Raw genomic sequence first — 18,011 nt, 5'->3', positions numbered from 1 at the left:
GAGGAGACATTTCTTTCCCAGATTCCTGACTTTAAAATAAAATATTGTTACTCTTACTTTATCATATTTTTATGACTTAAGGATAATTTAAATAATCTTGGTAAAGTTTACATTTCTATGTTGAAGGAAATCTGCAGCCCTCATACCAGTGGTGCATTTATAAAAACAAAGATACAAGATCTTGTACCACGGTCCTTGAGTTTGACACCCCTGGGTTAAAGGCTGCCTCCACTGTTGACCCTAAGATGGCGGGCTGGTTTTAAGCCTAACCTGTGTCCCAGGTCATTCCCAACTCTCCCCAGCTCCCAACTCCATCCACGATCCTTTCACAATAAAGGCATAACAGCCAAAAATAAATCTTGAAAATTAAAGTTTTATCAGCAAAATGTAATTACTGTGTGACATCATGACCTCATGCTGCAGCACAACATTCACCTACAAGATATATTGTTATAAATATTATTATTAGTTTCTAAATTCTAAGCAGTTTTGCTGATGAAGCTACTTAGGGTGAAGTTGTAATTAGTCCTGATACAGTCTAATATGACTAATATCTTTTTTTAAGATCAGTAGAAATAAACACACCAAACAAGGCCGTGGTTCTCTTTGCTGTTATGCACTCTTGTTCCTCTGCTAGTCATTTAATGAATCATCACACAGCACATTTACACACATACAAAGATCACTGTTACGGCATCAGTGTTTCAACAGGCTATCAGACATTACCAGCATGTTTTTACATCTAATATTATACAGCAGGTCAGAAAATGACAAAATAAGCATCTATTTAGAACTCTTTTTTTCCTAGTAATCTCTAATATAACTCGGGTATTACATTCTGATTATCTATAGAGGTCAGTTACAGATAGCCTGCTAAAATACATCCACAATAATGCAGTACAATGATAACACTGGAGTGTTTGGACAGCAATGGAGAGCTTTTCAGGTTAAACCCGTGTTTTGAGAGTAACAATAAAAATTTGCTCCAAAGTGGTTCAGTGTTTTTACGCTTTTCATAAAATATCAATCTCAACATAAAACCAAGAAACATACTAATGCAGCTAAAACTTAAAACAAAACCAAGAAACATCATAAATACACAGTACATCACTTTATAATTGCTTTAAAACTCTTTGTGGGTCACCTGCATCGGGTAAAAACATGAATGTGGTCTCCCAAAGTGAAAACAGAGAAATTAAAATCCAAAAAAGTCACATAAGAAGTGAAACAGGGGATGCTTCAAGTAAACTGGGAAATAAACCTTTATCTTCCAAAAGAAGAACTTTATCTTCAGTCTTTTATAAAGACATGATCTTCAAATGCATTATGCAAGGCAGAGAAACAGATCTGCCTCATGCTCATGTGCTAAATTGAACATTAACAGGCTATTATGAATGAGAACTAAAGGGTGTCATGTAGTTCAGGTGTTAAATAAAATACTGCATTCTTTTTAAAATATGCTCTATGGTTTCTTCATTAGTTTGAGAAACATGTTTATAAAAAGGTTTGCTTGGATTAAAAACTCAAAATGAGTCCAGAGGTTTATCTTTATGTTTAGAACCTATAATTTCATCCATTTCCCATGGTTTACAGGGCTAGCATAAATATTAGCTCTTTTTCAGCAGGCTAACATCCCCTACACTTCTAATTTCAGCATGTTGAAATGTTTTAGCACTTGGTTTCATTTTCATCTCACAAAGTTTAAAAAGTTGCTATTTCTTTCCAACAGTATGAACTGTTAGGTTTTGGGCCAGTAAGCATTTACCAGAGCTAGCAGCTAGCAAGCTAACTGGTGGTAAACCTAGCTAGCATTGTCAGTAGCGTTTTTCTATTTTGTTTGAGCTGTTCTTGTTTTCCCACGGTTTAGCTCGTGATTACAGAATTAATTTAGTGCGAACATAATTTGAAAAATACATTTTTAGCTATTCTTTTAAATATAGTGTCAAAAAATACTGATGTCATCATACTTTATTCTGTCAGTTGGCTTATACTTTAGCTAATAGCTAATGTGCTAACAGGCCGGTTAGCATCAGGCAGAAGCTATTTTACCCAAATTGTGCTGTTTGATTTTAATAAGACTTTATTTTGAAGAAGAATCAGTTTATCTTAGTAAGACTGTGAAGTACAACTTAGCACCCAAGCTAGCTAGTGAACTTTCAGTGGCTTTAAGCTAGCTAGCTTACACATTGTTGTTAAACTGTCAGTAAAACTGTCAGCTTTGCTGCAAAGAGGGCTAAAAACATAAACTGTCAACAAAAATCTGTTTTTTATTTTAACAAAATATAGTTTAATAAATACGATAGCATATTATGGCCACTCTAAAACACTAAATAATAAAGAGGATTGGTTAAATTACTGATAAAAAACAAGGCCAAAAATTCATGAATTTATGCAAACCAAAACTTAGACTAGTCTATTTATATTATTAGCCCAAAATTATCAGGACATTGCCATAATCATTTCGACTTAAAAAAAGACATTTCTGTACACTCGGGCTATCCAATCACCATTTTTAGATTTGTTTATGTAAGACTTCAACATGTCATCAATTTCTGACTTTATGAACGTGAAATTTTTGAGTTTACAAAATTAAACTTTACGTCTTTTCAACATGAAATGTCTGATTTTTTTCCTCACATACAATTTTCAAACTAAAAAATTCTGAGTTTGGTAAATTTATGGCTTTATCCACCCTCCTATCCCACATGATACTTTGCATGAAATGTCAGTGCGACTTATGGTCCCTTCCTTTAGACTGGGACTTTGCATATTAATGAGATGTAGATCCTGATTATATAGATATTGGAGATTAAAATATGTAAACATCATCTGTTACACCTGCAACGGGATAGTATTATTCCTCCACCTTCTAAAGGAGAGGACAAGATGAAGAAATTGCCTCCGATAAGGTACATCAGTGATTTTAGCTAACTTTATATCAGTATTTGCATAGTAAGAAGGACAACTGCATTTAGTTAAAGGAGTTAGGATAAGACCTTCTATACTTCATATCAGATGTAGAGCCCAGTCAGAGCTTTAACATTTCACTATTTAGTGTGTGGATTTTCTGTAGGCAAAATAAACATGATTCATTTTGTGGTTGTATGGATGAATGGATGCTCCATGAATCCCGAGGGAAATTCAAGAAGAAAATTCATGCTCATAAAAAAATCAATCTGGATGCACGTTTTAGAGAAATGAAGCAGTACTTAGAAAACTGAAGTTTTAGTAGCTGTTACTGTTACTTATTGCCACATTTGTAGCTACAGTAGACCCTCCAGAAATAAGGTGGATAATATTGTCAATCACTGACTTTATAAACCTGAAATTTTTGAACTAATAAAGTCAGAATTTACAACTTTTAAACTTGTAAATTCATGAATTTTTAAAATAAAAAAAATAAGTTTGGTTTGTCATAAATGTACAGTTTTATATTCTCAAAAGTTCAAGTTTGTTTCTCAAAGTTTTGTTTTTTGTTTTTTTTCAAAAAATTAACAGATCATTTTAACTTTCTTTTTCTTAGAGTGGCCCTAATGCTTTGTAGTAAATACAAATAGAAGATGCTAAAACAGCCTGACAATTCTGGTGTGGGCCATTTATAATTATTCCACAATAAACAAACAACAACTAATCAGAAGAGGAGAGTGAATAAATTCTAATAGCAAAAGCACGGCACTATCATATTTTTATGAGAAGTCATAGAGCAGATTTTGTGTTTTGATATTTTGATTTATTCTGCAAGTTGTAATGGCAAACTAAATAACAGTCTGTCAAAGCTACAGGGTAACACTTAGAATGCCATGGCTAAAAAAGAAAATAAGTTATTTTAAAGAAACAATAAGCAAATAGAAATACTATAAAATACTGCATTATAAATCAAAACTAGAAAAAATAGCCATTTTAATGTTTTTTTTTCTAATGTATGCATATATGTATTATGCATACATGAAAGATCTATCAGCATGTCTATATGTCTTTATTTTTTGTCTATGAACTATTTTTGAATACTCTTTTTATATTTCATAGCAAACCTCTACTTTTTGTTGGTAAGTGACCCAAATCTGAGGGTCATATTTAACCAGGACATAAATGAGCAGCTTATGTTACTCCTGCTACCAAATCTCCATGATGCTGGGATTCAACTGAAATGAAAAATTTTCCTGAAATAAATACTTGGTTGTGTTTGAGGTGCAAAACAAGCTCAGCAAGGTAAGGCTCCAAACTATTCAGGATTAGTGCATTAGGGTTGTTACCTTTAAACTCATATCCCTGGAAATGAGCCTACTCGGGACAGCAGAAAAGCACCTTTACTCTGTCTGAAATAATGGTAGAACTGCACTACCCAGCAAACACCTGGGGTGTGAGTGGCGGTGGCAGGTTGTCATTGTCCATATTATTGGCATCGATGGCGTTCACTTTGCGTGGAAGGATCTCCAGAGGGTATTTCTCCAGGATGTCTTGCACCTCCCGCTTCACAAGCTCAGGCCAGGAGAGGAGGTCGGCCTGCAGGCTCTGAGCCGCCTCCATCACTGACTCCTGTCGGCTGCTGAGGCTCGACAGCAGCTCCAGGTTGTGGTTGAGCTGAGCCAGGACAGGGTTGGTGGCCACGTCTGCCGGGCCAGGTCCGGGCCACTCACCTTCAGAGCTGTTGATGCGCGGAGAGGCTTGGCCTGACATGTAGCGCTCAAATTCCTCAGGGGAAAGGTTGAGGGATTGAGCATCCAACTTCTCGATAAAAGCCGCTGCACAGCACTGAAAAAGGAGAGAAAACACAGGAGACAGAGCAGATAAAAATAAGCATTGATATTCAAAGTATGCTTCCATGGACCTGAGTCATACGCAGCTGGATGGCCTCAGTATTAAAGGTACAGACCAGAAATTTTGGGAAGTGCATCTATTTACTTTCTTAAGGATAGTTAGAAAAAAACAATCCCTTATCAAATCAAATCTTTATAAAATGAAGCTTGGGCAAGAACCCTCTGAATTAAGCTTAGTATAAAAATGGAAATAAAGGGAAAAGCTAGCTTGATTCTTCCAAAGGTTAAAAAATGTCTCTTTTACACAAAGGATTATGCTGGCTTTGCTTTACAGCACGTTCTTGGAAATGGTCCTAGATGAGGCCATGCAAGCCTACAAATTAGTGGTAAAGAGGCTAAATTCTACTGACCAACACCTCTGAAGCCAAGTAACACACAATTTTATTTACTTGTGCTTTTAAAATAATAAAAATAAGTGCCTAAAAGAGAATTTATATCTGGTTTTGTTTGAACTAATAACCAAACTGAAATTCTCCATGGCCACCTGCAAAACAGGGCACAAATGTCTGTTTTAAAGCTCTTTCCTGGTGTTACATTTTTAAAATATCCATATTAAGTAAATACATTTTGTTACTGTACTGAAGTGAAGTTTAAAGATATCTTTACTTGATCATTTATTATTCTGTCAACATAAGGATACTCAATTTAACATTAAAATCAGAGGCATACTTGGGTGGGGGAGGTAATCAGTGAAAAATGAACTTTATATTAAGACGCTTATGACACATGAGGAAACCTTCTCCATTAACAGACATGTGGCCTCTAGAAAGCGACTTATCAGGTTTTGTCCACGAAGAGGTCAACCCAGAGGGCAATTTGTCAAATTTTGTCCACTATAAGGGCAACATACAGAGGGTCCTTTATCCAATTTGTCAAAGCTGTGTAAAAGAAATACAATTTTAAAATGAAAGACGGTGAGATTTCTTGGTACTCCAGACCAAGCATACTATAAAAAATGGATTAAAATTGAATAAATGTAGGTTGAAAACAAAGACGGGATAAAGACATGTCTAAGTCAAAGTGCCTTCTAAAATTTTAAAGGGGACATATTTTACCCTTTAAAGACAAGTTTATATGGGTCTCAGAGGTCCCCAAAACATGCCTGTGAAGTTTGTTGCTGGAAAAACACTCCAGTGTAGAATTTCTGTATGTCTACAAACCCCTCTGTTTCAGCCCTTCAAAGAACAAGCTCTTTCTGTGTCTGTGGCTTAAATGTTCATGAGCTGTCTGACTCCGCCCCTGACCACACCCCTCTCAGAAAATGGATGTGGTACTCCTGATGTTAAAATGTTACAGACACTTTCATCCAAAGTTAAGGGCCTGACTGGGATTCGAACCATCAATCTCCTAGACCAGCTGAGAGGACGATCAGGAGAGGAGGGTGGAACTTTCTTCAAAGTGGGGAGGGCCAACCGAACCTGGGGGCGGGGCTAACTCCCCACATGATATCATGAGGGAAAAATCTGAAAATGGCTTGTTTCAGGACACATTTTCCTTGAGATTTGAGAAAGAGAGGGTGGAAGAGAATGGATTTTTCTGGTATTTAAGGGGATTGTGTACAGGCCAGGGGCATATATTTTTGTTAGACAAGCCTGAGAAAGTGATTTTTGCATAGTACGTCCCCTTTAAGAATACTGACTGGTAAAAATAAGACTTTCTTTAAACATTTTTATGGCCTTAAATTTAAAAATTCCAATTTAAGCCTTTTCAAGTATCTGCAGGAACCTTGTGAAAGGAAACAGGGAGCATTTTATTTCTACCAAGAAGGCAACCAAAAGGGCAGTTTGTCAAATTTTGTGTACCTAAAGAGCACCTTATCATGTTTACCCACTTAGAGGACAATAAAGAGATCACTGTCAAATTTGGTCCATCTAGAGGGCACTTTATCATGCTTATCTACCATAAAGGTATCAAAGAGGGCATTTTCACAGTTTTTTTAAAGAGTAGAACACCGGGGGGGGCAATCATCACCCCTATCCCTTTGCCTGAGTCAACAACTGATAAAAATCTATATTTACTACTACTTTTATGTTGTGTTGTGAATAGGCAGGTGTTTTTGAGGGAACCTCCCTTTCTATTATTTAACCATTTTATCATTTTTCAGCGTTTTATTTTGGGGCCTTTAAGTTTTTATTAAAGAGACAGGTCCGTTAAGAGAAACAGGGAAAGACAGCTGAGAAAGAAACTGCAGGCTAAATTTGATGGGGTTCATGGCTTTAACAACCAGACTAAGGGTCCCGCCAGTTTCTTTTTTATTTTGTATCATTACCTGTGTGTATATATTTATTACTGTAGAGAAATAGAGTTCTGGTAATGCTGACCACATAACGTCTAAAACCACTCTACTTTGGTCACTTAAAAATTGCTTCGACAACACTCTGATTTTTAATGGAGCTTAATTTAAGCGTTAAATCGGACTCTGGAACGCTGAGGGTTGTTAAATACAGAAAAAGGCAAAACCTCAAATTAGCCAAAGTTAAGTGACTATTGTGTTCATGGTAAAACACGGGAGCTAACGAAGACATGACAGAGAGAGAATTAAAAAATCTAACATGAGAAACTTTGAAACTTCCATGTCAATTAACCTGAGATGGATTGAACTGTGAGAGACAGATAAATTAATCAGAGATCCAATTATTCCAATGCTTCTTCATTTCTAAATGTTTAAAGGAATATGGATTCTGCTCACTAGCTGGTTCATTCAAATTTTATGTAAATTAGCTACAAAAAAGTTCTTGTTTCTTCACTCAAAAGTATCAGACTAGTCAGCCAAACTTATTCTCTACTTTTCTTTGATACAGGAGAACCCTGCTTAGTCTTTGTCTTGATATTTTTGTAAGGAAATGCAGGCGAACAATTGCTGAAAAAGTTCAAAAGTAGACAGACAGTCCACACCGCTTATTTTACTCAACTTTGCCTTCTATACAGATTTTATCCTAAACATCAGAGGACTGAGAGTGAGCTAAGTAAAATAAAACACTGACCAGGTTAGTGAAGTAGTATCCGTCCTCGCCGGTCATCAGCCTGCTGGGGTTGCAAAAGCGGGTGATGTACTGGATGTTGGACTGAAGCCGTGGAGGGTTGGCCTTCAGCACGATGTAAATGAGCGCGGGGAGGAAGTCGTCGGCTGAAGCCGGCTCGTTCTTTGTGATTCTGATGGCGCTGAAGATGTGTTTACTGCAGCGTGTGATGCAGCCGAGTTTGTCCCGAGGAACTCTCTTTGAGTCCATCTCAATGATATCTGAAACAAATATTTAATACTTAGTCATGGGCTGGACATGTTACAGTATCATAGCTTCATGTCCTGTAAAATATAAAAGGAAAGCATACTTCAATGTTAGAGTTTTAACCTAAATGCATCCTGCAAAGAAGCATATGAAAGGATATTTTATATCACAATATCAAAAGCTAAAAATAAAGTTTTAATGGCTTGTAAAAAGTAAAAATGTGAGAAAAGTATATTTTACTTGTCTAACATCTTGAGGTGAGAATAGTCTTGTGTCTATGTGAGTTAGGACATCTCATCTGTCTTGTTTAACAACCTCATCTGCAGAACAAGAAGTTGTTCATGTTTTTAAATTTAAAAACGGGGAAACTTCAGCATGTTGTGTCTTGTTGTTTAGTGTCTCCTGTTGTGTAGCGAGCTGCTGTCTGGCTCAGTGTGACCATCTGTTCTGTTTATGATACACTGACGGGACAGCTTCATGCTGGTGTAGTTGAAAATGAAGCTTTTTCTCCATCTACATACACAAAGATCAAACAAAGTGAGAGGCTGCCATCATGAAACAAAAAACACTAAGTGTAAATTCCTCCCTTTTGGTTTCTCATGTTTTCTCTTGCTTATGAGGCTCAGAGAAAAACAAAGGGCATCTTGTTTACAGAGCAGATGTCACTGCCGTAGCAGAACAAACATGCACTTTAGTTACACCTGCACATATGAAATGCATGGAAAGCACAGATTCTGACCTGTTATTGCTTTGACCACATTCTCAGAGACTTCTGGGATTTCCTCATCCATAGACACACACAGCATCTGGATGGTGACCCAGTGTAAAGCCCTGAAAAACAGACAATCAACAGAGTAAATGTAAATAGATCAACGCCTACGAGTTGGATCGAGCAGTTAACTCAGGCTGCGCTGATTTCACACTGCCATGCATCATTATCCAATCATCTGACAAACATCCTCCCGGTTGGCAATCTCTGCAAGCTGCAGGATTTCTGGTCCCTCCCTTTGCTCTGCTTACCAGCTCTGGCTTTAAGCAGTACTTGCTTTCCACCTACCATCACCCCAGCATCCACCTGTAGGCTAAAATGGGGGTCAAAGGTATCATCTAGATGCCAATTAAAATATGCTCTGCTACAATAAACATTTCAATCCATTACAAATTTGAGTCGTCTAAAGTGGATATTTCTGGCTTACATGGCCTAATCAAGTCTCTTACTCTAATTTACATGTTGCTGGAGCTTTCAGTTTCCCAAATATGACTTCTCTGCCTGAACTCTATTAAGAACCCTGCTAAGAGGCTTTCTTTTGCACAAATTCATACGTAAGTGTTGTGATCCATTATTTGAGGAAAAAAGAAACCTTGACCTCCACTCAGCTGAAACTTGAAAACAAAAAAGTGTAATTGACTTCTGTGAGGCCCACCTGATCCTCTTCTGTGTGGCCAAGTCCTTCTTCTCATCATCAGTGGTTTCAGGACAAAACACGCTCTTATACAGACGAGTCATTATGTACTTCTCTACCTGGTCCATCACCTGCTCCACGGACTCTGAAGAGCCTAGTGAGTGCAGATTTATCAGACAGTACTAGTTAAAGATGCAGCAAAACTCTGAACATGTATTCAAACAGACTCGACAGCTACTTCCCTGTTTAGACAATGCTTTAACAGGGATTTATACCAAGGGGTAATCCTTTATGCGTCTTGTGAGATGCACCTATATACATACTAAAAACAATCTGATAACTCAAACTGAGTTGGTTGTGTAGATACAGCACGTACTGGCATTCAACTATGATCTACTGTATGTACTATGTGTACTAGTAAACAAAAAATGTGGCTTTATTTATGTCTGTCAGTGATGGAAATTCAGACCCTTTTAAAAGATACAATATGTAGAATTTTTGCACTAAATATCTCCGTTGATTTAAAAAGTGACCATTCCTATATTATGTTTTTTAATTGAGGTCTTAGAGTATTTAAAATATTTCTCAAAGTTTTCAAAGACAGAGATATTCTTAATTTTTATAAGTGTAACAGGACGTGTGTTGTCATGGTGGCTGTCACCTCTGTAACATGGAAACCCCCCGCACTCTGGGCATTTCCAGTGAGTTAAGACCAGCGGCACACAACTAAGCAGAGAAGCCTCCCTCTAAATGCTACTTCTTGTTTTGGACTGAGGACTCTATTCAATAAAAATGGCAAGAAATGCACATAAAAGTGCACTTCCCCTAGCGTCCCTTCTAGCACTCATTCGCTGTCTGGGACTGCTTCCAGTGCAAATGCATGAATGCAATTTAAATGCTTTTCTCCCTTATTGGGAGAAATTTATGAATTAAAAAAAAACATCTGTTCTCTGTTTATACACTTTACACTTTATGGTGTGCAGTTTTTATTGAACAGAATCCTCAATTTAAAACAAAAAGTTAAAAGTGGAGATGGAGAAAGCTGGTCTGTACTTTTCTTATTGTGTTAATGTTTTGGTTGCGTTATGTTTGGTTAGTTAGGAACTTACTAAGTTCTCAAATAACAAACCTTTAAAGTGGCTCATTAAGCGGTCGGCCATGTTCTGGTAGAAATCCTGAACACATTCAGACAGCTCGTCAGCACTCAGGTCCTGAAAGGTCACGTAGCGAAAGGTTACCAGTGCAAAATATCATAGGATCAGCATTCAACATTAACTTTTCATTTATTTAACAAACCTTTTTGCTGGACATGTTCATAATAAAGGCTCTGGACTGCTTATGGATCTCCCTGCCTGGCTTCTGGAGGTTTTTCAAGAACTCCACGAAGTCCTTGGACACTTGGTCTGATTCAAAGCTGGCGTGGCGGCTGAGAGATGGACTGGTGGTTCTGCTTTCTTGGGTTTCTGATGAGAGCAATCAAAATTTTGATCAGAGTCAATAGGAAATAAAGCCTACAAACCAAATATACAGACTTTAAAGATGGTCTAAAATGTTACAAAATGAGTGTTAGGGGATTCAGATTTTTCTTAACATGCTTGTTTCTCTCTAGTTGTTTTATGCTCGAGACATTATTCTTGTCAGAAAGGTTAACAACAAATATCTCTTCTTTTTCAATGTTGTAAGAAATGATGACAATGTGATAGTGAGCCAGCATGGATGACAGTCTAAAGTTAACATGAATTCAGCCAACTCTAAACTTCTGATTTTTGATGCTTCTGCCTCTGCATCATATCAAAATTTCTCCTCTTACCTTTCTTTGGAGCGGTGCGTGATGAAGGGCTGAAAAACTTCTTAACTGTTGTCACTTTCCGAGTCTTCTCATTGGTTTTCTTCTCCTCAAACTTGGAGAACGGTCCCAGCGAGGCGTGTCCTGGGTGAGGCTGTGGTGCTGGTGCTGCAGACTGAGAGTGAGACTGCGTCTGCGCTCCATGACTGCTGGCATACGCTGCCTCCTCCTCTCGCTGCAACCTGGAGCCAAGGACATTTTTCAGAACAAAATGATCAAGAGCACAGTCGCCAACATTTTTGTTTCACAGAATAAAAAAATACTAATCACAAACTTATCCTGACTAAAAATAAACAGTACTGCTTAGTCAAATTTTTGTTTTTTCTACCCAGATGGTAAATGTATTTATGCAGCAGACGGTCTTACTTCTCTGCCAAGGCCCAGTCGTCCTGGATCTGTTTCTGCCGTACCCGCTGGTACTCCTCCCTCCAGCACTTGGAGCACAGGCCCTGCCATGCTGCGTTGCCATAGTAACCGCATCCCTTTTTGCACAGCAGGTCTGATTGGTCCACATGTATCCCCCGTCGCTCAGTCCGCTGACTCATGATGCTGGACTAACAAGAATGAAAAATTCATCATCGAATCTTTGTGACTATTATTAGTGTATTTGTATTCACTGAGGCTATCCCCACACTGCTGTCAGCCCAGAGAAATGATTAAGTTTCAAATCATTACAGCTCAAAAGCTCTGTCTCATAAATACAGATCGTTCAACTTCCACAGAAAAAAAAAACCCTTTACATTTCATGTCTATAAGCAGCTAGACAAACAAACACGGATTAAATTCTAACGTGTCGGCTAAAACTGATTTAAATTTATTTGCAACACATTAGTTTATAGATTTGGTTAATCTAACCCTTAAAGCATCTTTTTCACAGAATTACAGCTGTTAAGAAAGAAAGACATCCAAAAACTAGAGATGCACCAAAGTGATAAGTGATAACTTAAGTGATAGATACCTATATTATTTTATCAAATCTTTTAGTAAGAGTCCCACTATGACAACATTTCTCTTGTTTTATCATAAAAATAGAACAAGTTTGTCCAACAGGTGAACTCTTCTCCCCATTGAAAAAAAAAACCACACTTGTTTGACTCAGCAGTAGTTAGATACACCAAATGCAAGCATTAAATTGATTGGACACGACAGATAAACATTGACTACTGATGTCTGTTCATGCAACATTATTTTCCGATGACCAATATTTGTCAACAGAGCTATTGACAACTTTCACGTGATGTCTCACGCTCGTGGAGCCACTCCTTGGCGGACAAGAGCAGCATTCTACTGCCACACACCATGGATAATGGTTGCCACCTCTGTTTTTAGGATGCACCAGCCGGTGAGGAGTCAAGCCCAGGTTACACTTCTACACAACACCATCAGAGAAAGAAAGCTCAGAGAGGAGCAAAAAGCTGATTAATGCTGTTAAACACTTGACTGTCTCTGTAGGTTAAAATAGACAGCAGCACTGAACAGACTTCTTCTAAACCTGCCACCAAATATTATGCTAACTCAAGCAGAATACGGTGGTCATAAAACAAACGTAACAGCACCAAACGCTGGCTCCCAGCTGACAGTGATCCTCATAATATCAAAAAGCAGCATGTTTTAGCTAGTGTAAGCTAATTACCACTCACCTTTTAGGATGTATGGTATCAGACTTTTGCCGATATCCAATATGTCAGTATTTCCAGACTTATTTGAGCCAATATTGATATAGAGAACAAAGTGTCTTCTATGCAAAGAGAGGCTGAACCAAGCAGAGCTGAGAGAGGAGCGGGGAAATAAAGTGCCTGGTAGCCGATTAACATTTGATTTAAATCAAAATGTTCAGGGCTCACGATAGGCTGCTTTGAGTGTGTGGCATCTCAGTCAACCACCTATAGCTGATGGTACAGTTGTATATTTTGCTGATATTTCAAGAGGATATTTGTTTTATACTGCAGATAGGTATAACAGGTATATCAGCTGTAAATACTATCAGACGTTTTCAAATCTGCCATTCTACTTATTAACAGTGTTCATTTTGGTAGCTTTTTTAAATTTTAGTCTTAGTCTTTAAAAGAAATGTCTTTTAGTTTTAGTCACATTCTAGTCATTTCTACCCTTTTTAGCTTTAGTCTAGTTTTAGTTGATGAAAACTCAAAAACATTTTAGTCTAGTTTTAGTCCATAAAAAGTCCTCACATTTAGTCTTTACTTTTAGTCCAAGCATTTATTATTTTCTTGCCTAAATCTGGTACCAAGTCATTGTAGTGTGTTCTATGCACTCTGCCAAACCTGGGGTCCCTGCTTTCTACAGCTGAGAGGCAGAGAGATACAGATGCACTGTTTTTTGACAGATTTACCCACATTGGAGAAATATCACAGATTATGGATGTCAGACAAAACTGAATCACATTTTAGTCTAGCTTTAGTCATCTTGACAAAAACTACACTCACTTTCTTTCAGCTTAAGTCATCACAGTCTGTTTTTTGTTGGGGAGAAAAAGGCTGTTGACAAACATTTTTAATAATAGTTTTAGCTGATGAAATTAACACTGCTTCTTAAGCTCTTATCTTCTGGAACTGATGTCATGCCGATTACTTCATGCACCCCTACTTTAGTGACAAAGTTCTTGCCCTTTACTTTTCAAATGGCAGCATAATTGGCACAAACACAGAAAATAATTAAAACTCAGCTGTAAAGGGAATGATTCATCTCTACTTTAGACATAGACTACTGGTATGTTAAAATCACTGAGTCAAAGTTCTAGCAAAGACCCTTCTTGTTTTGGACATTTATCAGCGTCCCATGTGTTGAGCCAAACAAGATAACAGAGAGGCCACCATTGTTTAACAAAAAAAAGGTAAAACAACCTTGTTCATAATGGAACTACTCTGGTTTAAAAAGTTGGACCTGGATATTAGAACAATGATCTGAGGATCTAAAAAAGGGGGAAAGGGGTTACACAGGGTTATATAGGGTTTAAGTACTTAAATTCGAAAACTCACCAATTCAGAGTACAAATATGTGTACTTAATACCATCATTATTCTGCAAATTCTTTTGAAAGTTTGTTTTGTTTTCATCACCCCTCCTCTTGACATCAGTGCATAGTTTTCATTCTCTTCTACTTCTATCATCCTCATTCATGTTGAAATATCAATACATTGCAGACACTGCTCCAACTTTGAGTACATACTCACCAATATTATAATAGTTTTGGATTTTTCATAGTTTCTATTTTTATTTTGTTTTCACTTTCTGTGTTTGATTTCAGTTTAGTTTTCATTAGTTTCTACTGCTGGTTTGTTAGTTTAGTTTAGTTTTTATTTTGCAAAAGTGCTTTCTTTCAGTTTCATTTTTATTAGTTTTAGTGTTAGTTTTAGTTTTCAGATACATGTCAGGACTGAGGGAACATCATATATTTTTAAAAACATAATTAAACAGGCTACTCTTCACTTTTCTTTATATTTGTTTTAAGATGATGTTTGAATACAACTACAGACATAAAACTGCCACTGTATAAAGTCTTAACCAATCAATTCAGGCAATTTAACACTCCGCAGACTCTGGTGTAGGTGCTAGTCAATATGATTATGGCAAAGACTAAATCAAAGGATATTTTGTCTCTATTTTTATTTTATTTTAGTTATTTTTGTAAGCTATTTTGTAAACTATACAGTTTTAGTTAGTTTTTTGTTTTGTTTTTTTGGTAAAGCTTAGTTTTGATTCAGTTTCAGTTAACTAAAATGATTTTTGAATTTTAGTTTTAGTTATTTGATTAGCTTTAGTTAACTATAATGACCTTGATACTCACATAATAAGATGCTAACAGCATGCTTTAAATACTGAGCACAGTATCTGCAATGTTTTATGAGTATGAGTACTTAGGCTTGGTATGGGTACTGAAACCTGATACTGGTATTGGTAGGTAGGATGCTCAATGTTATCGGCAGACATCGGTATAAATGTCAAATATCAGTATCAGCAGATATAAAAACTTCTGCTGATATTTACAGCAAATATACTGGCCTGCAGTATAATAATTATCGGCCTTAAATGTGGCAAATATTCATATATACCATCTGGTATAGGTGGTTGCCTAAGGCACAGCACACTCAAGGGGGCCCATAGTGAGCCCTGATCACTATGAACGAAGCAGAACAGCTACCAGTCCTGTCTACTGTTTCCCACTCCTCTCTCAACTCTGCTGGACTCAGCCACTCTTTGCACAGTAGAAACCAGGTGGTTTATAACCTTTTTACAACAAAAATGATGTGCATATGTCAGTATCAGCTAAAATGAGCTGCATATATTTTAGTTAAAAATGAGCATCCTTAGCTCTCTGTAAGTACTACATAAGTACAATTCAGTCCAAGCTCTGGAAGTTTTGCTCCTTAACTGCTGGATAGTTAACAAGCATCATTCATCTCACAGATTTCTAAGAAAATCTACTTAGCAGTTATAAACAAACAAATTTAATCCCCACAGAGTAATTCCTCAGTAACAATAATAAGGAAAACCAGCAGATAACGTGAGTTCTGGACCCTGGACCAGCTTAGTCAAGTGAGCAAAATACAGTCTGGGTCAGTGTGTTTGCAGGGTTTGACTCACTGTAAAGTATTCTGTCTAGGTCCTTCATTTATACACAGACATAACGAGGTGATAACGTGAAGGGAAACGACAACAAAAAGTGTTATAAGGGTGTAACACTTCATCAGTCCTCGAGCTCAGCCTCCTTGCTGCCTGTCATTCTGCACGTGAGGGATGAACAAACTTCTGACCAACAGATATTCACTTATTAACTGTTACAACTGTAATGCTAGTATCTTCTCTGACTGTGAAGGCCAAATAGCCTTAGATGTACACAACTAGGAACTTTATTCAATAAGGCAGTGAGTTAAAATGCTACGTCTGGGGTTATGTGTCACTTAAACAATACTAGTTAGGACTTTTCACTCATTTAATCAGCCTTTTCTTTGAATTATCATCCTAACGGCTGGTTAGTTAGCTTGTACATCGCATTAGATTCGTTAGCTTTAGCACATGAGTTAGCAGGACAAGAAAAACACGCCAAAATTACCATTTATTTTAAACTTTCTCACGTCACGTAAACTCCGAACAGGTACTCACCTATAATGTTTTCACCGATCACTCACGCAGACAGACCTCCTCTTCGTCGCTGTTATGAGAGACGACGACGCTTAAATGGGTGAAGACCGTGACGTGTCATGACGACAACCCGGAAGTCCAGGGAGCGAAAGGCTGCACCGTTATGACGATTATGTCTTGATTTTTTTTTTTTTTTTTTACCATAGGATGGGTGGGAAATCTGTGTGAATAAAGTTATAAAGCGAAAAAGTCTGTTGTTGGTGAGAGTGCGGGCTCGTGTCATTTACTTCCGTTTCAAGGACTAGTTTTCAAGCATTTGTGTATGTCGGCATGAATGTACGGAAGCCCTAAGTGAACACGCGCCTGTAGATTTTACCTTATTCCGTTTTCCAATGAAAAACAGCCATTTTCTGTTGTTGTCTCGGCTTCACGTGTAACTACTGTTAATAAGGTATGACAATGTTATAACAACCTATTGAGAAAGAATCACATTACCTCAGGAAAACCAGTGTTGTTCCCCAATTCTTGCTTACACTGACATTAGCGCTGCATTCATGCTCCACTATGTTGGAGGGGCACAAACACTGGCACCTCCATTAACTTTGCTGGAAAGACTGGATCACACTTCCATTTTTGTACATTTCTGGTGAATTGGTGAGGTGCAGATACCTGCCACAACTAATATTGTACCAAAATAAAGAGAGGAACCCCAAATGTTTGTTTTTCAAGTTCCTGGACCATTAAAAGGAGCGTTAAAGACAAGCATTTAGGGCACCAACTAGTTCACTAAAACACCAGGCATGAGAACAGACACATCTTAAATGTACCTACTTAAAATAGCATCAGAGAGGCTATTTATTTGAACAGGATCTTCTGTAAATACTGAGATGGCTGTGTACTTGGCTGATTTACCTAAGATACAATTGACAAGGTTTTAGTTTGCAAATAATTGCCTGTATGAAATGAGCTTGTAATACCACATGTAGACCAACTTTGTGGTCATTTTTCTGCATGACTTGGTCGGTTTCAGACTCTTTTTCATGACTCAGACTTAGTGAATAAATACCTGGGGTTCCATTCTTCATTTTCCATATAAATGTTAGTTGTGGGAAGTCCTTGTTCAACAAAACTTCCCCTCATTTATGCAAAAACTGCAGTCAAATCTGTATCCACCTGACAAAGTTAACAGAGGTCCTCTGTTTGCACATCCAGCATAAATTGCTTAATTGACCACACCCCTTCATAACTATGCACGTATGTCTGCTTTAGGCTGTCTAGCATATCAGAGAATGTCATATGTAATGTTTTGTTGATATTCTTTGTATCACTTTTTGATGCATTTTATTGGTTGTACTCTCGACATCATTGAAAATGAGGGAACACCCTCAATGATTCCTTCGAGATTAAATAAAGGTTGAATTAATATCGTTTTAATTTTGGCAGTGATTTTATATTTTGTTTTTATAATAGATATTAATTTGTTTTAGTGACATTGTAGTTATTTCACTCTAGAAGTTTTAGTATAGATTTAGTCGTTGAAACGACTAAAAACGTTTCAGTCCAGCTTAATTCAATATGTTGCTACTCAAATATGGTCTTAACTTTTAGTCAAAGCTTTT

The 18,011-nt window shown here is 37.3% G+C and overlaps 1 protein-coding gene across 2 annotated transcripts; it reads right to left on the bottom strand.

Moving 5' to 3' along the window:
• Positions 1 to 615: 615 nt before the first annotated feature.
• On the bottom strand, positions 616 to 16,516 carry rabgef1 (RAB guanine nucleotide exchange factor (GEF) 1). Of its 2 annotated transcripts, none has more exons than XM_041801623.1 (9): positions 16,414 to 16,516; positions 11,660 to 11,847; positions 11,258 to 11,475; positions 10,744 to 10,910; positions 10,577 to 10,658; positions 9,469 to 9,601; positions 8,784 to 8,875; positions 7,802 to 8,058; positions 616 to 4,752 (listed from the first exon to the last, which is right to left on the bottom strand). In XM_041801623.1, exons 2-9 carry the CDS (start codon positions 11,836 to 11,838, stop codon positions 4,339 to 4,341), a joined length of 1,542 nt encoding a protein of 513 aa, XP_041657557.1. In that variant the 5' UTR covers positions 11,839 to 11,847; positions 16,414 to 16,516; the 3' UTR covers positions 616 to 4,338. The 2 variants fall into 2 exon arrangements, with proteins under 2 accessions (XP_041657557.1, XP_041657558.1); XM_041801624.1 differs by having other exon boundaries at positions 11,660 to 11,842; positions 16,414 to 16,513.
• Positions 16,517 to 18,011: the final 1,495 nt, after the last annotated feature.

This window comes from Cheilinus undulatus, linkage group 12, assembly GCF_018320785.1.
Source record: "Cheilinus undulatus linkage group 12, ASM1832078v1, whole genome shotgun sequence".
Taxonomy (NCBI): Eukaryota; Metazoa; Chordata; class Actinopteri; order Labriformes; family Labridae; genus Cheilinus; species Cheilinus undulatus.
The sequence above is the reverse complement of the archived record's forward strand: the minus strand, read 5'-3'. Positions and strand labels throughout refer to the sequence as shown.